The sequence below is a fragment of the Bufo bufo genome, chromosome 11, assembly GCF_905171765.1.
Source record: "Bufo bufo chromosome 11, aBufBuf1.1, whole genome shotgun sequence".
NCBI classification, from domain to species: Eukaryota; Metazoa; Chordata; class Amphibia; order Anura; family Bufonidae; genus Bufo; species Bufo bufo.
The window spans coordinates 70,791,145-70,814,282 of NC_053399.1; the positions used below are offsets into that span (position 1 = coordinate 70,791,145).

At 43.8% G+C, this 23,138-nt stretch overlaps 1 protein-coding gene across 2 annotated transcripts in view; it reads right to left on the minus strand.

The window, feature by feature from the left end:
- The window catches only part of VPS39 (VPS39 subunit of HOPS complex), a 250,264-nt gene extending 234,714 nt beyond the window's left edge, over positions 1-15,550 (minus strand). For both annotated transcript variants that reach the window (XM_040412082.1, XM_040412081.1), the window contains exon 1: positions 15,363-15,550. In XM_040412082.1, coding sequence (XP_040268016.1) covers positions 15,363-15,435 — 73 coding nt within the window. In that variant the 5' untranslated portion in view covers positions 15,436-15,550. The remainder of the gene's footprint in view (positions 1-15,362) is intronic.
- Between the last annotated feature and the right edge of the window lie 7,588 nt (positions 15,551-23,138).

The window sequence follows — 23,138 nt, forward strand, 5'->3', positions numbered from 1 at the left end:
CAGGAACATCAACCCTGGTACAAATCTTTGTGTCATCAGAAAAAAGACACACCTTACCATCGAGGCCTTCTGCAATATATATTAAACAATATGGGTCCCAGAACAGATCCCTGAGGTACGCCACTGGTAACAAGACCATGGTCGGAATATACTCCATTGACTACAACCCTCTGTTGTCTGTCCCTCAGCCACTGCCTAATCCATTCAACAATATGGGAGTCTACGTACAGCCTTATTCTACATAATTAAAAAAATAATCTTTATTTCATGATGGAATAACCTTTGGATGGTAATATATTTTCCTCAAAAAGCATCTTATATAAAAAAAAAAAATCAGATTTAAATTTAAAAAATCAGATTTTTTTATAAAAAAAAATAAAAATAATCATTGATTTTTATCCACCCTGGTCCGTAATGACCAGCTCTATAAATATATCACATGATCCACCCTGTCCGATAAACAGCATAAAAAAATAAAATAAATGGTGCAAAAAAATAAAGGCATTTTTGTCACCTTACATCACAAAAAGTGCAACACCAAGTGATCAAAAAGGCGTATGTCCCACAAAATGGTATCAATAAAACAGTCACCTCATCCCGCAAAAAATTAGTCCCCTACCTAAGACAATCGCCCAAAAAATATAAAAAAAATTTAGCTCTCAGAACATGGAGACACTAAAACATCATTTCTTTTGTTTCAAAACAGCTATTATTGTGCTAAAGTGAAATACAAAATATATATATATATATATATATATATATATATATATATATATATACACACACCATATACATATTCGGTATCACCACATGCATAACAACCAGCTCTATAAAAATATCACATGAACGCTCAGGTGAACACCGTAAAAAAAAAAAAACATTTTTGTCACCTTACATCACAAAAATTGCAACACCAAGCGATCAAAAAGGCATATACCACCCAAAATAGTACCAATCCAACTGTCACCTCATCCTGCAAAAAAAGGGGACCCTACCTAAGACAATCGGTAAAAAAATAAAAAAAACAATGGCTCTCAGATTATGGATACACTAAAACATAATTATTTCGGTTTCAAAAATGCTATTATTGTGTAAAACTTAAATAAATAAGAAAAAGTAGACAGATTAGGTATTGCCACGTCCGTAACGATCTGCTCTATAAAAAAGTCACATGACCTAATCCCTCAAAAATAGGGCGTTCAGAAAATGGAGATACAAAAACAGAATTTTTGTTTTTAAAAATGCTTTGTTATGTAAAACTGAAACAAAAACATAGAAAGTAGACATATTTGATATCATTGCGTCTGTAACAACCTGCTCTATAAAAAAAACGCATGATCTAACCTGTCAGATAAATGTTGTTAAAAATTAAAAATAAAAGCGGTGCCAAAACATCCATTTTTTGGTTACCTTTCCTCACAAAAAACTTAATATAGAGCAGTTAAAAATCATATGTACCCCAAAATAGTACCAACAAAACTGGCACCTTATCCCGTAGTTTCCAAAATGTGGACACTTTTTTGAGTTTCTACTGTAGGGGTGCATCAGGTGGGCTTCAAATGGGACATGGCATCTAAAAACCAGTTCAGCTAAATCTGCCTTCCAAAAACCATATGGTATGCCTTTCCTTCTACGCCCTGCCGTGTGCCCATACAGCAGGTTACGACCACATGTGGAGTGTTTCTGTAAACCGCAGAAACAAGGTAATAAATATTGAGTTTTGTTTGGCTGTTAACCCTTGCTTTGCTACTGGAAAAATGGATTAAAATGTAACATCTGCCAAAAAAGTGAAATTCTGTAATTTCATCTCCATTTTCTATTAATTCTTGTGGAAAACCCCAAGGGTTAACAAAGTTTGTAAAATCAGTTTTGAATACCTTGAGGGGTGTAGTTTCTAAAATGGGTTCATTTTTGGGTGGTTTCTATTATGTAAGCCCCACAAAGTGACTTCAGACCTGAACTGGTCCTTAAAACGTGGGTTTTGGAAATTTCCGGAAAAATTTCAAGATTTGCTTATAAACTTTTAACGTCCCCAAAAAATATAATGTCATTTTCAAAATGATCCAAACATATAGAAATAAAAAGTTGAAAATTTGGGAATTTTTAAAAAATTTTGGTAAAATTTTTGATTTTTTCACAAATAAGGTGAAGTATATTGACTCAAATTTATGACCATGAAGCACAATGTGTCACGAGAAAACAATCTCAGAATGGCTTGGATAAGTAAAAGTGTTCCAAAGCTATTGCCACATAAAGTGACACGTCAGATTTGCAAAAAATGGCCTGGTCAGGAAGGTGAAAACAGGCCCGGGGTAGAAGGGGTTAACTGATGCAGATGGTTGTATTATCACGGCAGAACTGTTTTTGCTGAGCCCTGCCGGATCCATCAAAAACACTAGTGTGAAAGTAGCCTAAGTTCTAAATAAAGACTATTTTAGAAAGTTGTTTCACCCTGTCATGACCTAAATAAAGGCATTATTTTTTTTTTTTTAGAAAGTTGCTTAACCCTTTCATGACCAAGCATATACTGAGTGTTTATGACCGGGGTAAAATTTCACCTTTTGGAATCTCAGCCTACCTCAAAATGTTATGTCTTTTTTATAAATTTTTTTAAAACTTCTTTCGCGACTCCATCGTCCAGCAGGCTGTTTCGGCATAGAATGCCGAGAATCGACCGGATACAAACAACTGAGCCAGAGGTCTCTGTCCGGCCGACTCTCTGCATATTTGCCAGGTTGCGAGCGGATCTCCACTAGACCTCATTATAGTTAATGGGGCCAGCAGGCATTCTAGTAGTATCATGCAATGCCGATTCCGGAGAACTCCGGCAGGCTGTTATCTGCCGGAAAGCTGTGCCACAAATGTGTAACTAGCTTAAGGCTACTTTCACACTCGCGTTTGGTGCGGATCAGTCATGGATCTGCACAGACTGATCCGTTCAGATAATACAACCGCCTGCATCCATTCAGAACGTATCCGTTTGGATTATCTTTAACATAGCCAAGACGGATTCGTCTTGAACACCATTGAAAGTCAGTGGAGGACGGACCCGTTTTCTATTGTGTCATAGAAAACGGATCCGTCCCCATTGACTTACATTGTGTATCAGAACTGATCCGTTTCGCTCAGTTTCTTCAGACGGACACCAAAATGCTGAAAGCAGCATTTTGGTGTCTGCCTCCAAAGCGAAATGGAGACGGAACAGAGGCAAACTGATGCATTCTGAGCGGATCCATTTCCATTCAGAATGCATTAGGGCAAACCTGATCCGTTTTGGACCGCTTATGAGAGCCCTTAACGGATCTCACAAACGGAAAGCCAAAACACCAGTGTGAAAGTACCCTAAGAGTCATATAAAATTGGAGTGGATTTCAACTGATTTTGTAGGTCTATTTCTGGCGAAAACTGTCACAAATTGGAAAAAAAATACAGTTTTCATGTGTTTTTTCATTCTACACTGAACAAAAATATAAACGCAACACTTTCTGTTTTGCTCCCATTTTGCATGAGCTGACCTCAAAGATATGAAACATTTTCTACATACACAAAAGACCTATTACTCTCAAATATTGTTCACAAATCTGTCTAAATCTGTGTTAGTGAGCACTTCTCCTTTGCCGAGATAATCCATCCCACCTCACAGGTGTGGCATATCAAGGTGCTGATTAGACAGCGTGAATATTGCACAGGTGTGCCTTAGACTGCCCACAATAAATGGCCACTCTGAAATGTGCAGTTTGATCACACAGCACAATGCCACAGATGTCGCAACGTTTGAGGGAGCGTGCAATTGGCTTGCTGACTGCAGGAATGTCTACCAGATCTGTTGCCCGTGCAATGAATGTTCATTTTTCTACCATAAGCCGTCTCCAAAGGCGTTTCAGAGAATTTGGCAGTACATCCAACCGGCCTCACAACCGCAGACCACAAGAACCACACCAGCCCAGGACCTCCACATCCAGCATGTGCACCTCCATGATCGTCTGAGACCAGCCATCCGGACAGCTGCAGCAACAATCGGTTTGCACAACCAAAGAATTTCTGCACAAACTGTCAGAAACCGTCTCAGGGAAGACTCATCGGGGTCTGGACATGACTGCAGTTCGTAGTCATAACCGACTTGAGTGGGCAAATGCTCACATTCGATGGCGCCTGGCATGTTGGAGAGGCGTTCTGTTCACGGATGAGTCCCGGTTTTCACTGTTCAGGGCAGATGGCAGACAGCGTGTGTGGCGTCGTGTGGGTGAGCGGTTTGCTGACATCAACGTTGTGGATCGAGTGGCCCATGGTGGCGGTGGGGTTATGGTATGGGCAGGCGTATGTTATGGACCACGAACACAGGTGCATTTTATTGATGGCATTTTGAATGCACAGAGATACCGTGACGAGATCCTGAGGCCCATTGTTGTGCCATTGATCCACGAACATCCCTCATGTTGCAGCATGATAATGCACGGCCCCATATTGTAAGGATCTGTACACAATTCCTGGAAGCTGAAAACATCCCAGTTCTTGCATGGCCAGCATTCTCACCGGACATGTCACCCATTGAGCATGTTTGGGATGCTCTGGATCGGCGTATATGACAGCGTGTCCCAGTTCCTGCCAATATTCTGCAATTTCGCACAGCTATTGAAGAGGAGTGGACCAACATTCCACAGGCCACAATCAACAACCTGATCAGCTCTGTGCGACGGAGATGTGTTGCACTGCGTGAGGCAAATGGTGGCCACACCAGATACTGACTGGTTTTCTGACATTTCAGATTGGCCTTTTATTGTGGGCAGTCTAAGTCACACCTGTGCAATATTCATGCTGTCTAATCAGCACCTTGATATGACACACATGTGAGGTGGGATGGATTATCTCGGCAAAGGAGAAGTGCTCACTAACAGATTTATGCTACTTTCACACTAGCGTTCGGGGCTCCGCTTGTGAGTTCCGTTTGAAGGGGCTCACAAGCGGCCCCGAACGGATCCGTCCAGCCCTAATGCATTCTGAATGGATGCGGATCCGCTCAGAATGCATCAGTCTGGTTCCGTTTGTCCTCCGCTCCGCTCAGCAGGCGGACACCTGAACGCAGCTTGCAGCGTTCAGGTGTCCGCCTGGCCGTGCGGAGGCAAACGGATCCGTCCAGACTTACAATGTAAGTCAATGGGGACGGATCCGTTTGAAGTTGACACAGTATGGCTCAATTTTCAAACGGATCCGCCTCCCATTGACTTTCAATGTAAAGTCAAAACGGATCCGTTTGCATTATCATGAACAAAAAAAAAAAAAATTTTTTTTTTTTTTTTTTTTGTTCATGGTAATGCAAACGGATCCGTTCTGAACGGATCTAAGCGTTTGCATTAGGCTACTTTCACACTAGTGTTCGGAGCGGATCCGTCTGATGTTTCATCAGACGGATCCGCTCCGATAATGCAGACGTTCGCATCCGTTCAGAACGGATCCGTCTGCATTAAAACTTAGAAAATTTTCTAAGTATGAAAGTAGCCTGAGCGGATCCGTTCAGACTTTACATTGAAAGTCAATGGGGAACGGATCCGCTTGAAGATTGAGCCATATGGTGTCATCTTCAAGCGGATCCGTCCCCATTGACTTACATTGTAAGTCTGGACGGATCCGCTCGCCTCCGCACGGCCAGGCGGACACCCGAACGCTGCAAGCAGCGTTCAGGTATCCGCTCACTGAGCGGAGCGGAGGCTGAGCGCTGGCAGGCGGATGCATTCTGAGTGGATCCGCCTCCACTGAGAATGCATTGGGGCCAGACGGATGCGTTCGGGGCCGCTCGTGAGCCCCTTCAAACGGAGCTCACGAGCGGACACCTGAACGCAGGTGTGAAAGTAGCCTTATAGGTGCGGATCCGTCTGGGCACATACCAGACGGATCCGACCTAAACGCAGGTGTGAAAGTAGCCTTAGACAGATTTGTGAACAATATTTGAGAGTAATGGGTCTTTTGTGTATGTAGAAAATGTTTCAGATCTTTGAATTCAGCTCATGCAAAATGGGAGCAAAACCGAAAGTGTTGCGTTTATATTTTTGTTCAGTGTATTTTAAGATTTTCAATAAATAAGCTTTTTCAATAAATAATATTTACCCAATGAATTAATCCTGTAAATATCCAGCACAGTATGATGCCAAATATGTGTACATTGCGTTTTACATGTATCGCCCTCCCTTAGCTTTAGGACACAGCCAGACAACATGGTTGGACGCATGTGGAGAATCCTAACAGTGATCTAATGGTAACAGCTCATGGCAGCCAAACCATTACATCATATTCTTGATGGCAGCAATGTTGTCCTGTATACCGGACATGACTGCAGCAGCCTATCAATGACATCAGTGGTATATGGCACTGAGGCCAGTGACTGGCTGCTGCGGTCACGTGCAGTTAGTATAAAGCCACATTTCGGTGCAGCCAAACAAACACAGCCTGGTGGGGAAGTTCAGAGCAGTAAAGCTGAAACTGGCAGAGCAAAAGGGAACTATTATCATCGCCAAGAGAACAGTGCAAATCCAGAGTAGATGGAAGACTAAACATGTTTGGGAGCCCCATAGTCAGAAGCGTTCTGGTTCTGAGCTCAGACAGCACCCGAGCTGGTAATCCTGGGTGTCTATCCACCGACCCCAGATTGCTTTATACGTCGACAGAAAATTCCTTTTAAAGGTACACTCCATACCCCAGCCTAATTTCCTCATTCATTCTGGAAAGAAATTCCCGATCAGTAGGAGGATCAGGAGTAATCCAACTGGCTGAAATAGCTTTATGCGCAGGAAATAGTATTCTCTGGAGGTCCAACTCAACATTCTCATCCATATTATCTAAATCCAGAATCCCTAGCAGGTATATCCACAGAGAACCCCTTTAACCTCCTTGGCGGTATAACCGAGCGTGACTCGGGGTTAATTTTCGCTCCCAAGAGCAGTAACCCCAAGTCACGCTCGGGGTAACATTGCAAAGTCCCCTCGCCTTCTGCCGGCGATGTCCTCCGCTGTGATCGCCGGCGAGAGCGCATTTGACTTCCTGGTTCCGTACCCTGCGAGCAGCAGCTGCCCATGGGAGCGGAACTGGGCGGGAAATTCAAATAAATATAAACACAAAAAGTGACACACACACATAAAATAGGTTATACATTGTAATCTGAGAGGATTACACTGTATAACCTCAGATCTGACATTTGATGACTGTACAGTGCCCCTTGCCTGCCATTTTACTGTCATTTGTGGTCATAAAATAAATGTATAACATGGCATCAAAAAAGCGCAACTTTACTACAAAAGCGCTTTTGGACCAGTTGAGTGACAGCGACACGGAGGTGCTCGCAGAACTGAGCGATAGTGAGTTGTGGGGAGATTTATCGTCTGACACTGACACTGATCTGGCAAGTGACAACAGCGATGATCCTGCACCTGACCTCAGCCATGTGCGCACTTGGTGCCCTATTGACTACGATACGGACCAGGTAGCGCCCCCAAGATTCCTGTTCACTGGATCACCTGGGATGAAGGTAGATGTTGAGCGTGACAACCCTCTGGCATACCTGCAATTATTCCTCACTGAGGAATCGCTACCAAGAGCAGCAATCCGCTACACTGCATGCCACGTTTTCCAGAAGCAGAAAGTGGTAACCGGTGACCAAAGAGGACATGTGGCAGTTTCTGGGACTCATCATTCTTCAGGGGGTGATGGGGAAACCGCTCCAGAAATGGTACTGGACCACCAATAAGTTCTGGCCACTCAATTTTTTGGCACTGTGATGTCAGAATACTGGTTTTCCCTCATCATGAAGTATTTCCACTTCACGAACAATGAAGAATTTGATGAGGCCACGCATCATGCGCCCCAAACTAAAAGAAAATCTGGGAGGTATGGCAAATTATTGTGACCAATTTCCAGCGGACCGACGTGCCAGAAAGGGACGTCAGCGTAGATGAAAGTTTTATGGCCTACAAGGGACGCCTAAGCTGGATACAGTACATTGCATCCAAAATAGCGTGGTTTGGCATCAAATCCTACATGCTCTGCGAGTCATCCACTGGGTACATCTGGAATTTGGTCATTTACACCGGTAAAGGCACGAAGTTCAACCCCAGGTACAGCGGCTATGGGATGGCCACATCATCTGTCCTTACACTGCTGGAGCCATTGCTGAACCAGGGATATTGTGTGACCACGGACAATTTCTACACCTCTCCGGAACTGTATGAGGTTTTGCTACAAAACAAGACTGATGCATATGGTACCGTTAGGCCTAACCAACGTGACATGCCATCTATGTTTGCCAAGAAAAAACTTAAAACCGGTGAAATGGTTGCCTAACAGAAGGGTAAGATGATGGCAATGCGATGGCGAGACAAGAAGGACGTGTGTCTCATGAGTACTGTGCACAATACCTCTACTGCCGTGGTCCACACAAAAGGTGGGAAAGATGTGCTGAAGCCACAAGTCGTGATAGACTATAATAACACCATGGGAGGTGTCGACAGAGCCGATCAGGCAATGACATTTTATCCGGCAATGCGCAAACAGCAAAAAATAATATTATAAGATCTTCAGGCATCTTCTGGAACAATGCCTTTGGAATGCATATATCCTGCACAGAGCAAAGAGTGACAAGCCTCTTGTTCATTCTGAGTTTATATGGATGGTGGTTGAGCGGATTTTGGTCAACCACCAGACGCCATCAGTAGCTGTGAACAGACCTGGATGTCGTGCTGTTGACCTTGTCCACCCAGAACGCCTGACTGGTCGTCACTTTATCGACATCCCGCCAACCACAAAAAAGGCAGCACCTACCAGGATGTGCATGGTTTGCTGCTCAAAGAGAGATGGCAATGGAAAGTCCGAAAAGAAACCAGGTTCCATTGTCCTGATTGTGACGTCGGACTTTGTGCAGTCCCATGTTTCAAAATTTATCACACTCAGGATGTTTATTGAATTTTCTGTGTTTGACAAATTTCATTATTTTATTACATTATTAAATAAAATTATATTATTTATTAGATTATAATTCATGATTTTGTGTTTGAAACTTTATCACATCTGGGATGTCTACTAAAGTCTTGTTTGGTCAGGTTTAAAGGGCTTCTGTCACCCCACTAAAGTCTTTTTTTTTTTTTGGGGCTAGTTAAATTACTTATACTGCGATATATGAAAATATAATGGTCTTACTTACTTTGATTCAGCAGTTTCTTCTAAAAACGAAGTTTTATAATATGTAAATTAGGTCTCTACCAGCAAGTAGGGCGGCTACTTGCTGGTAGCAGCTGCAGAAAACCGCCCCCTCGTCGTGTTGATTGACAGGGCCAGCCGGGATCTCCTCCTCCGGCCAGCCCTGTCGGCATTTCAAAAATCGCGCGCCTGTGTTCATTCGGCGCAGGCGCTCTGAGATGAGGAGGCTCGCCTCCTCAGAACTCCCTCAGTGCGCCTGCGCCGATGACATCACCGAAATAGAAGAAGTCATCGGCGCAGGCGCACTGAGGGAGTGCTGAGAAGGCGAGCCTCCTCATCTCAGAGCGCCTGCGCCGAATGAACACAGGTGCGCGATTTTTGAAATGCCGACAGGGCTGGCCGGAGGAGGAGATCCCGGCTGGCCCTGTCAATCAACACGACGAGGGGGCGGTTTTCTGCAGCTGCTACCAGCAAGTAGCCGCCCTACTTGCTGGTAGAGACCTAATTTACATATTATAAAACTTCGTTTTTAGAAGAAACTGCTGAATCAAAGTAAGTAAGACCATTATATTTTCATATATGGCAATATAAGTAATTTAACTAGCCCAAAAAAAATAAATTACTTTAGTGGGGTGACAGAAGCCCTTTAACCCCTTAAGGACACAGCCTTTTTACACCTTAGGACCAGGCCATTTTTTGAAAATCTGACCAGAGTCCCTTTAAGTGCTGATAACTTTAAAACGGTTTGACTTATCCAGGCCGTTCTGAGATTGTTTTTTCGTCACATATTGTACTTCATGACACTGGTAAAATGGAGTAAAAAAAAAAATTTTTTTTGCACCAAAAAATACCTAATTTAACAAAAATTTGAAAAAAATTAGCAAATTTCAAAGTTTCAGTTTCTCTACTTCTGTAATACATAGTAATACCCCCAAAAATTGTGATGACTTTACATTCCCCATATGTCTACTTCATGTTTGAATTGTTTTGGGAATGATATTTTATTTTTTGGGGATGTTATAAGGCTTAGAAGTTTAGAAGCAAATCTTGAAATTTTTCCGAAATTTACAAAAACTCAATTTCTAGGGACCAGTTCAGGTCTCAAGTCACTTTGCGAGGCTTACATTATAGAAACCACCCAAAAATGACCCCATCTAAGAAACTACACCCCTCAAGGTATTCAAAACTGATTTTGCATACGTTGTTAACCCTTTAGGTGTTGCACAAGAGTTATTGGCAAATAGGGAGGAAATTTGAGAATTTCATTTTTTTGTCTAATTTTTCATTTTAACCCATTTTTTCCACTAACAAACCAAGGGTTAACAGCCAAACAAGACTGTATCTTTATTGCCCTGACTCTGCCATTTACAGAAACACCCAATATGTGGCCGTAAACTACTGTACGGCCACACAGCGGGGCGTAGAGTGAAAGGTGCGCCGTTTGGTTTTTGGAAGGCTGATTTTTATGGACTGGTTTATTTACACCATGTCCCATTTGAAGCCCCCTGATGCACCCCTAGAGGAGAAACTCCCTAAAAGTGACCCCATCTAAGAAACTACACCCCTCAAGGTATTCAAAACTGATTTTACATACGTCGTTAACCCTTTAGGTGTTGCACAAGAGTTATTGGCAAATGGCGATGAAATTTGAGAATTTCATTTTTTTGCCTAATTTTCCATTTTAACCCATTTTTTCCACTAACAAAGCAAGGGTTAACAGCCAAACAAGACTGTATCTTTATTGCCCTGACTCTGCTGTTTACAGAAACACCCCATATGTGGCCGTAAACTACTGTACGGGCACACAGCGGGGCGTAGAGTGAAAGGTGCGCCGTTTGGTTTTTGGAGGGCTGATTTTGCTGGACTGTTTTTTTGGCACCATGTCCCATTTGAAGCCCCCCTGATGCCCCCCTGATGCCCCCCTAGATTATAAACTCCATAAAAGTGACCCCATCTAAGAAACTACACCCCTCAAGGTATTCAAAACTGATTTTACAAACTTTGTTAACCCTTTAGGTGTTGCACAAGATTTAATGGAAAATAGAGATACAATTTCAAAATTTCACTTTTTTGGCAGATTTTCCATTTTAATATTTTTTTTCCAGTTACAAAGCAAGGGTTAACAGCCAAACAAAACTCATTATTTATGGCCCTAATTCTGTAGTTTACAGAAACACCCCATATGTGGTCGTAAACAGCTGTACGGGCACATGGCAGGGCGCAGAAGGAAAGGAACACCATATGGTTTTTGGAAGGCATATTTTGCTGGACTGGTTTTTTTGACACCATGTCCCATTTGAAGCCCCCCTGATGCACCCCTAGAGTAGAAACTCCAAAAAAGTGACCCCATTTTAGAAACTACGGGATAGGGTGGCAGTTTTGTTGGTACTAGTTTAGGGTACATATGATTTTTGGTTGCTCTATATTACACTTTTTGTGCGGCAAGGTAACAAGAAATAGCTTTTTTGGCACCGTTTTTTTTTTGTTATTTACAACATTCATCTGACAGGTTAGATCATGTGGTAATTTTATAGAGCAGGTTGTCACGGACGCGGAGATACCTAATATGTATACAATTTTTTTTATTTATGTAAGTTTTACACAATGATTTCATTTTTAAAACCAAAAAAATGTTTTAGTGTCTCCATAGTCTAAGAGCCATAGTTTTTTCAGTTTTTGGGCGATTATCTTAAGTAGGGTCTCATTTTTTGCGGGATGAGATGACGGTTTGATTGGCATCTATTTTGGGGTGCATATGACTTTTTGATTGCTTGCTATTACACTTTTTGTGACGTAAGATGACAAAAAATGGCTTTTTTTACACCGTTTTTATTTTTATTTTTTTACGGTGGTCATCTGAGGGGTTAGATCATGTGATATTTTTATAGAGCCGGGCGATACGGACGCGGCGATACCTAATATGTATACTTTTTTTTATTTATGTAAGTTTTACACAATGATTTCATTTTTGAAATAAAAAAAATCATGTTTTAGTGTTTCCATAGTCTAAGAGCCATAGTTTTTTCAGTTTTTGGGCGATTATCTTGGGTAGGGTATGATTTTTGCGGGATGAGATGACGGTTTGATTGTTACAATTTTGGCGTACATGCGACTTTTTTGATCACTTTTATTACCTTTTTTGGGAAGTAAGGTGGGCAAAATTTCAATTTCATCATAGTTTTTTATTTTTTATTTTTATGGTGTTCACCGTTCGGGTAAAGTAACATGACCGTTTTATAGATCAGGTCGTTACGGACACGGCGATACCAAACATGTGTAGGGAATTTTATTTTTTTCATTTTTTATCAGTGATAAATGTGTTTTTTGATTTTTACTTTTTTTTCACTTTTATTCACTTTTTTTTGACCCAGACCCACTTGGTTCTTGAAGATCCAGTGGGTCTGATGTCTGAATAATACAGTACAGTACAATATATATTGTTCTGTACTGTATTTTACTTACACTGAACAGATCTATGCCATTCAGCACAGATCTGTTCAGCACCATGGACAGCAGGACGCCTGAGAGGCGTCCTGTTGCCATGGGAACCTTCCCCGTCTGCTCAGTACTGCTCAGTACTGCTCAGAACTTCGCAGACGGGGAAGGGTAAGGAGGGGATCTCTCGGGGGGCTCTCTGGGGGCTCTCTCCCTCCCCATCGGGGGGCTGCAAAGGCACAGCAGCCCCCCGATGGGAGAGGGAGGGAGCTCCCTGCGCTGTTAACCTTTTCCATACAGCGGTCCGTACGGACCGCTGTATGGAAAGGGTTAAACGGCTGACATCGCATCGCAGATGTCAGCCGTTTATACCAGGGTGCCAGCAATGTGCTGGCACCCTGGTATCCCCACTAGACACCAACGATTATACAAGGGGAGGCGGGAGGGGGATCGCGATCCCGCCTGCCGCACCGCCCGCCTCCCGCACCGCCCACACCGCCCGCAACCCTCCCCCTGCACCTCCCGCCACCATAAAAATCATTCGGGGTGCAGGGGGGGGTAAATAAAACTTTTTTTTTGGCATATAAAGTTTCTGATCCCTGCGGTCAGGGACTGCGGGGACCAGAAACTTCAGAAATCGCAGCAAACCGCAGGTCTGAATTGACCTGCGGTTTGCCGCGATCGCCGACATGGGGGGGGTCACGGGACCCCCCCGCGCATTTAGCCTAGGTGCCTGCTCAATGATTTGAGCAGGCACCGGGTTCCGATCACTGCCAGCCGCACGGCAGTGATCGAAAATACACAGGGCGTACATGTACGCCCTGTGTCCTTAAGTACCAGGGCACAAGGGCGTACCTGTACGCCCTATGTCCTTAAGAGGTTAAGTAAGTAATTACTAAGAATTGCAAGCCTACAATACATCACACCAAATTTCATGCAAAAAATTGTACCACTTTTGCCAGGGAGGTTAAAGGGAATTTGTCACCACATTTATGCTACCTGATCTGGGGCCCTTATCCCATCAGATTATCACTTGCTGACCTTCTTGATGTAGTTTTCATAAAATCACACTTTGAGTTCATGCACACGACTGTTGAGGTACACAGATATTTTTCCAAGTCCTATCTGTGGACAATAATAGGACATGTTCTATTTTCTGGTGGAAAGGCCATGTGGACATATGGACACAGAGTCATTTCCAGTTTTTGTGCACCTTTGAAATGAATGGTTCCGCATATGAGCCGCAAAAATACAGAACGGACACAGAAAAAAATATGTTCATATGCATGAGCCCTTTATCTGATGCAGTCCTCTGCATGCTGGGCGCACGTTCCTGAGTCTTCAATATTCATGAGGTGTACAGTATAGAGAGAAAGCGGTCACTCAACAGCAAGGAGGTGCCCGCTAAATACCATACCACAATGCTTGGCTCCTGCTGTGGCTGATACAGTGTCAGAAGAACCTCGTGACAGACCACTTTCAACCCTTTCTATGCCAAGGACTTATCTCATACAGATGGAACTTCAGTAGCCATTACCTAATCCGTCCTTCTTAGGCCTCATTCACACATAGGTGGATTTTCACGGACCACGGTCCGTGAAAACCCAACCTGCCGTCCTGCTGAGTGCACGAGCGCACGGCGTCATTGACTGCTATGACGCCATGTGCTTTGTAATACTGTACAGCGGTGCTGGCAAGAAGTGTACCGCATCATAGCCAATGACGTTGTGCGCTCATGCACTCAGCAGGACGGGTTTTCATGGACCGTGGTCTGTGAAAATCCACGTATGTTATGAATAAGACCTTACTGACATCCTTGCTATCTCAGGCTGTGGAGCAGCTAGAGATATTAGCTAGTTTTTTTTTTGTTTTTTTTCCAATGCTGACAATCTAAGCTTCTTAGATTCCCAAGCTGTTAGAAATGGGTGATATACATGCTGTAACTGATGCCACAGTCACAAATAATCCATCCAAGCTGGATTCTTTTGAGACTCTCGCGTCACAGCCGCAGCATGTTGCGTGACAACTCCATTGAAATACACTGTATGAAAGTTCACCATATAGCCATATCCTTTGGTGTTGCGCGACTTTTCTGCGGCTTGCTGTCACCGTGTAGCCACACACTTATTCTAACGATACGGCTACGTGTGTCATGTGACACAAAGCAGTATGGCTTCATGGTGACATATGTCATGTGACATGAATGTTGTGCAACATTTCATATAATGTATTTATAATGGTGTCAAAATGTGACATTCTACAACCGTCTTAAAAAAAAAAAAAGGGATGTTTTTGCGACTGTCGTGCTGCAGTCGTATTGCAACACCACTGAAAAACTTTACATGACACAAGTCGCTGTGCACCTATACCCCTGATCTACGTCAAAGTAAGATATCCAGACATCCCTGGCACCGAAAGGGTTAAATAAGGCAGCATGTTTTCATGACACAGGTCCGATTATAGTGCACCCAGCAATTGCTAGAACAATGGTACCCCTGTGCGTGATCCAAGTAGGCAGCTAACCGGGGGAGCCACAGTCTTCAAGAATGAAGGAGACAGTCCCAGGCATGCTAGAATGATGGGAGTTGTTATTCATCACTAGATGTCCCAGCAGACATGGACATCCTATCCCACTGACAGTTCACAGAGGCACTGGAGGCTGCCGTCCAATGCCTCCACCCCTGGTGATGTCAGTGTAGGTTACGGTAGGTACCAGCCTGTAACAATTGCCAGTGCCCAGCACTTACCCCAGGCTGCCAGGCAATCTATCTGCAGCGGCAGCTTCTCCAGGATCAGCACCTGCTCAAAGGCGTCATGCATGGCTGTAGTGGCCTGCCAGCCCGGGTGACTATGTCCGACACAGGACGGAACAGCCAACGACGAGGAAGGCCTTCCCCGGTACGGAGAATAGTGGCAGCTACTTCCGGGTCCTAGGCCACGCCCACATGGAGGCCGTTCCTACACGCTGTATGTATGGTGCAGATGTCACCAGCAATAGGAACGTATTCATTTCGATTTGCATGAGTGGTGACAATCACAATCCAGTAATCACTGTGAAACGTGCATACTATCAATAATCACTTTAAGGCATTATTATATTTTTATAGAGATGACATACCTACGTATAATGGCCACACCTGTCATTATTCAAGTAGCGTTCCCCTTATAAACAGCAGTGTCACCTGAGTGTACCCCAAAAATAATTTCCACCAGGGGCGTGACAAATAATCATGGGGGCCCAATAGCAAAACTTGGGATGGGCCTTATAATGCTGTCTTAATAGTGGAATGATGCACACAGTGATATCACAGTACACCAGTAATGCACACAGTGATGTCACAGTACACCAGTAATGCACACAGTGATGTCACAGTACACCAGTAATGCACACAGTGATGTCACAGTACACCAGTAATGCACACAGTGATGTCACAGTACACCAGTAATGCACACAGTGATGTCACAGTACACCAGTAATGCACAAAGTGATGTCACAGTACACCAGTAATGCACAAAGTGATGTCACAGTACACCAGTAATGCACACAGTGATATCACAGTACACCAGTAATGCACACAGTGATATCACAGTACACCAGTAATGCACACAGTGATGTCACAGTACACCAATATCGCACATGTGATGTCACAGTACACCAGTAATGCACACAGTGATGTCACAGTATACCAGTAATGCACACAGTGATATCACAGTACACCAGTAATGCACACAGTGATATCACAGTACACCAGTAATGCACACAGTGATATCACAGTACACCAGTAATGCACACAGTGATATCACAGTACACCAATAATGCACATGTGATGTCACAGTACACCAGTAATGCACACAGTGATGTCACAGTACACCAATAATGCACATGTGATGTCACAGTACACCAGTAATGCACACAGTGATGTCACAGTACACCATTAATGCACATATGATGTCACACCACAGGCCGTGAAATTACAGTACAAGAATTAGGATGGTGCTGTCTTAATAGTGATATCATATTACAGAGAGAATGCACAGAGTGACATCACAATTAGTGTTGAGCAAATCGAACTCCACGAAGTGGAATTCGATCTGAATTTCAAGGAAATTTCCATTTGCCTCAAAGCCAAATTTCCTCATGCTTTGTGGTAGCATATCGAATTTCCCTGAATGGCGGTAAAAAACAAACAAACATACTTACCTCATCCGTTTGAGCGTAAAGAGCCGGCCACCGCCATCTTGATTAAAGATCTCGCACAAAATCCCCGTCCGCAGTGACGTATGATGTCACCACGCCGGCCGACATTATGACATGGCCCGCACAAGATTTCACTCTAGATCTTCAATCAAGATGGCGGCGGCTGGCTCTTCGCAATCAAATGGATGAGGGTAAGTATGATTTTATTCTTTTTTTAAAATTTATTTTACACTGTATTATTACTGTCAGATGCCGTGATCAGCTATGAACAATCGCCGCTCCCTGTCATTGTACCTACTACTTACATAGAAATTAGCTTCATGACAAATTAATTTGTCACGAGCAAGTTTTTTGTAAAATTCAGGAAAAGCAGCCGAATCTAATTTTTTAATACTTCATCACTAATCACAATAGTGAGATAATACATAAAGGGGGAGATTTATCAAAACTGGTGTAAAGGAAACCTGGCTTAGTGGCCCCTAGCAACCAATCAGATTCCACCTTTCTTTTTTCAGAGCTCCTTTGGAAAATGAAAAGATGGAATCTGATTGGTTGCAATGGGCCACTAAGCCAGGTTTTCTTTACACCAGATTTGATCAATCTCCCGCAATGTGTTGTCACAGAAGTAGGATAATGCACACAGTTATGTCACAGTACACAAGCGCAGCAGCATGGCATTTCTCCTTTTCAGGAGTAACTCCACTCTCCTGTAGTGTTGTGCCTAGCATATGGTAAGGTATACTTACTTCCATAGCCTGAGATCAACATAAAGGGCATTACACTAGGGAGTGCCCCCTTCTAATCCTCTCTTTTACCATGTACAGTGCGACACTGTGGGTAATGCAGTCAGGGCCGGCCTTAGGTGTCCAGGCGCCCTGTGCGAGCTAACCTTGTGGCGCCCCCCCCCAAAAAAAAAAAACACTGCTTGTTGCTGGCATCATGGCATAGGCTGGTTGACTATCCAACCAAGTAGTTACCAGCCCACACACCCCAAAGGCCGGTGTAATGTTATACTTCCCTACTTCGTGAGATTTCCCTACCCTCGTCACTTCCGGTCGACCGGACATGACGTGAGGAGGTGTGCAGCGCCGCGCAGGCGCACAACGTCAGGTTAGGGAAGTTTCACAGCAGAGTGCGCATGCGCCAGGAGTCTCACCGGCGGTTAGGGAAAAACTATGGGCCAGTGCGCAGGCGCAGTGATCGGATGGATGTTCTCAGCTGGACACCGGCCGACACTGCGCATGCACCGGGAGCCTCACCAGCGGTTAGGGAAGAGAAAAATTACGTACGGGCCAGTGCTTTTTCCCTACCCTAACCGCTGGTGAGGCTCCCAGCGCATGCGCAGTGTCGGCCGGTGTCCTGCTGAGAACATCCATCCGATCACCGCACCTGTGCACTGGCCCATAATTTTTCCTTACCCTAACCGCCGGCGAGGCTCCCAGCGCATGCGCACTCTGCTGTGAAATTTCCCTAACCCATCGTTGTGCGCAGTGCGCCCCCCCAATATAATAAACATTGGTGGCACAGTGCGCCCCCCCAACACCCCAGTATAATAAACATTGGTGGTGCAGTGCGCCCCCCCAACACCCCAGTATAATAAACATTGGTGGCGCAGTGCGCCCCCACAACACCCCAGTATAATAAACATTGGTGGCGCAATGCGCCCCCCCAACACCCCAGTATAATAAACATTGGCGGCGCAGTGCGCCCCCCCAACACCCCAGTATAATAAACATTGGTGGCGCAGTGCGCCCCCCCAACACCCCAGTATAATAAATATTTGCGCAGTGCGCCCCCCCAATATAATAAACATTGGTGGCGCAGTGTGCCCCCCCAACACCCCAGTATAATAAACATTGGTGGCGCAGTGCGCCCCCCCAACACCCCAGTATAATAAACATTGGCGCAGTGCGCCCCCCCTCAATATAATAAACATTGGTGGCGCAGTGCGCCCCCCCAACACCCCAGTATAATAAACATTGGTGGCGCAGTGCGCCCCCCCTCAATATAATATACATTGGCTGCGCAGTGCGCCCCCCCTCAATATAATAAACATTGGTGGCGCAGTGCGCCCCCCCTCAATATAATAAACATTGGTGGCGCAGTGCGCCCCCCCTCAATATAATAAACATTAGTGGCGCAGTGGGCCCCCCCTCAATATAATAAACATTGGTGGCGCAGTGGGCAGTGCCAATGAGGGTTAAAAAATAAAAAAATAATTAACTCACCTCCTCCAATTGATCGTCTTCTGTTCTTTCTTTATGACCTGTCAAAGGACCTGTGGTGACATCACTGTGCTCATCACATGATACATCACATGATACATCACCATGGTAATGGGTCATGTGATGAGCTCAGTGACGTCACCACAGGTCCTGAAGAAAGACCGGCAGCTACGCGATCAACTGGAGGAGGTGAGTTAATTTTTTTTTATTTTTTTTTAACCCTCATTGGCACTTCCCACTGTGCCACCAACGTTTCTTATACTAGGGGGGGGGGGGCGCACTGAGCCACCAATTATGTTTCTTATATTGGGGTGTTTGGGGGGGGGCGCACTGTGCCACCAACGTTTCTTATACTAGGGGGGGGGTGCACTGAGCCACCAATTATGTTTCTTATACTGGGGTGTTGGGGGGGGGTCTTATACTGGGGTGTTGGGGGGGGGGTCTTATACTGGGGTGTTTGGGGGGGGGCGCACTGTGCCACCAACGTTTCTTATACAAATACAGGAGGCGGGTGCCGGAATCAAATAGCCGGCACCCGACCACTGTGACAGGGAGCTGCGATCAGCGGCAGTTAACCCCTCAGGTACCGCACCTGAAGGGTTAACTCAACTGCAGCTGATCGCAGCTCCCTGTCACAGAGGTCGGGTGTCGGCTATTTGATTCCGGCACCCGCCTCCTGTATTTGTATTTCAGGTCAGTTTTCTTCATTGGTGGCGCAGTGGCCACAGCCCCTCCCCTCCTCCTCCTGTCTCTCTTCTTATTGGCAGGGGCGGGGGCAGCAGGCAGGTCAGACAGGGGAGGGGGAGATGGAGGGGGCGCCCCGAGGGAGAACACAAGTACAGCCTCGCCTGCCGCAGATTACATTGCGAGCTGTCGGCCGCCCAGCGCCCCTGTTACTATGGCGCCCTGTGCGGCCGCACAGCCCGCACACCCCAAAGGCCGGCCCTGAATGCAGTGGTCACATCACAGAACTATTACAGACAATAGTGTCCCCTTCCAATGTCCATAGTCATCACTTTCAGTCTGAGTTGAGATGGGCCCCCTAATTGTTGGGCTTCATACCAGCTGATATGCTTGCTCTCCTGGCAATTACGGCCACTCCTTCATACCCCTTAATAGTATCAGCAGTGCAAGCCAATAAATTATAGCTGGGCAATAAAATATCAGCTCAGACCTTTATGTTTTCAAGTTGTGTGTATGTGTGGGTTAGGGGCACTTACAGTAACGTTGCCTCGTGCAGCATCTTTGGACAAAAAATAGCCAGCACTCCATTAGAAGATTGGATAAAATCTTCCATTTTTATTAAAAGGGTTTTCTGAGTCTTTTCTACTGATTACCTAGCCTCTATCCTTTTCCATTAAAGGAGTTATGTCCTGATTGATGTAAATTGTGAAGACCATCATGTAGCACATACCATTACCATTGTAACAAAGCTAGAACCAGCCCTGTACCTCACATGGATCCAGAGATCTCCACATTTTTCTCCAATTGCTTTGCTAGATTATCTTTAGCCTGGCTGTTGATGAGGCGTGTCCTTTCTGCTGCAGCTCTCTCCCTGTAAACTGCCACAGCGAGCATACAGTGACATGCAAAAGTTTAGGCACTCCTGGTCAAAATTGCGGTTACTGTGAACAGTTAAGCAGGTTGAAGATGAAATGATCTCCAAAGGGCTTCAAATTAAAGATGACACATTCCCTTTGTATTTTAAGCAAAAACATTTTTTTTTATTTTCATCTTATATATTCAAAAAAAAAAAAAAATGAAAAGGACCCGAAGCTAAACTTTGGGTACCCTGCATGGTTAGTACCTATTAGTTCCCCCTTTGGCAAGTATCACAGCTTGTAAGTGCTTTTTGTGGACAGACAAGGGATTTTCATCTATTTGTTTTTGGCAAACTGGCCTGTTTCACACTTGTGTTATTAATTCTGTTTTTTGAGATCTGGCAGAGGATTTCAAAACTGGAATTAACTGGATCTGTTTTGATTTTGAACATCAGGATGAATCCGTTCCGTTAAGATTCAATTGTGTGAAATCAAAACAGGACAAACCGGATGAGTCACTAAATACATTGAAAGTCAATGGGGGACGGATCAGTTTTTTTTAGGCTTCAAAAAAAACTGATCAGTCACCATTGACTTACATTGTTTTTAGTGAGGGATCTGGTTTGTTCTGTTTCGATGACTGGACACAAAACCGCAGCTTGCTGACAGAACAGAGGGCATCCTGATGCATCTTTCCATTCAGAATGGTTTTGAGATCCTCTGCTGGGATGCCTTAGCAGTGAATATGATGTGATCATATCTGTCCTGTCAGTCAAAGTGCAGAGGGTGCAGCAGTTGCAAATAGAGCTGAGCCTCTAGGTGTAACGGACACACCCTCATTGCTCCTAGAGTCTCATCAGCATATATTAAAACATAATTTTATAGCAATGTGGGCACATATGAACATTATAAGCATAGGCATCGTAAACAGAGGCAAAAAGAAGAGTATAAAAGGGCTCATATCCTATTCCCCTACACACAGAGCCAAGTAAATATCGCTACCCCGGTAAGTACTACTCAAACCAAATAGACTGCACTTTGTGTGGGAAGAGCACCGTTTTCCATCTAGAGCGGTCTTCTTCCTATGATGCAGAGACTTTTTACTGCACCAAACTTGCCACAAGACTTTCTCTTTAACCCGAAATACAGCACTACTGGGGGCCCTAGTACATAACTCCCCACTTTATCAAGGTAATTTATTTCATATTCCTTTTATAACTCTATCTTATACCATAATCAATATGGACTCTGGGTGCATTTTTTCGAACATAAATAGTCACATAGGAGAGATATAAGAGAGAGATATTCCATCCACTATTTGTTTAGCATCCTTCAATACATCATTACTCTAGGGATATTGCAATATCATATCATACATACAGATTTTATATCCCATTCAATATTTAAATCTGTAGGCTGTAATGTACCCATGGTATAAATCCACTTTGCTTCCTTTTTATTTATCTATTTTACAGGGTCTCCCCCTCTCCATTTTTTATGTACTAATTCCACCCCCGTTAATTTCAAACCCACCGGATTTTTTTGCTGCACTCTTTTGAAAAGTGTGCAGAAACACTGTAGGTTTCCAAACCTTTTTTTAATATTTCTAATATGCTCACTGATTCTTACTTTTAACTTTCTAAGTGTTCTGCCCACATATTGAAGTTTACACGGACACTCCTAAACATATAGGGACCTTAGATTGTGAGCCCCATTGGGGACAGTTGGATGCTAATGTCTGTAAAGCGCTGCAGAATATAGTAGCGCTATATAAGTGCATCAAATAAAAAATAAAAAAATAAATATATCACTCCCATACTTTCACAGGAAAGATTTCCTTTCACTTTTACCTCCCTTTGGTTTGCTGTCCCTTTGGTTTGCTATCTTTGTTTTCGACAGCAAACCAAAGGGAGGTAAAAGTGAAAGAAAATCTATCCTGTGAAAGTATGGGAGTCATATATGTTTTGGAGTGTCCGTGTAAACTTAAATATGTGGGCAGAACACTTAGAAAGTAAAAACTAAGAATCAGTGAGCATTTTAGAAATATTAACCCTTTGGATACCGGAGGTTTTATCATTTTTGCGTTTTCATTTTTCTTCCCTTTTTTCCCTGGGCCATAACTTGTTTTTTTTCCGGTCACATAGCTGTATGAGGGCTTTTTTTATGCAGGACAAGCTGTACTTTCTAATGCCACCATTAATTATGGCATAAAATGTTGTGGGAAGCAGTAAAAAAAATTCCAAATGCGGTGGAATTTAGAAAAAAAACGCAATCCCTCCACTGTTTTATGGGTTCTGTTCCCACGGCGTTTTGGTTTACGGCAAAACTGACCCATGCCCTTCATTCTCTGGGTCTGGTCTTTATTCTCTGTATAGGTTCTTTATGTTTAAATAGTGTAAAAATAAATGTAAACTTTGAGAAAAAAAATTCTTTTATTTTTTATCACCATATTCTGACCCCCATAACTTTTTTATACTTATGTCTACTGAGCTGTTTAGGGGAAAAATTTTTGCAGAACAATCTGTACTTTTAATTGATACCATTTTAGAGTATGCGTGA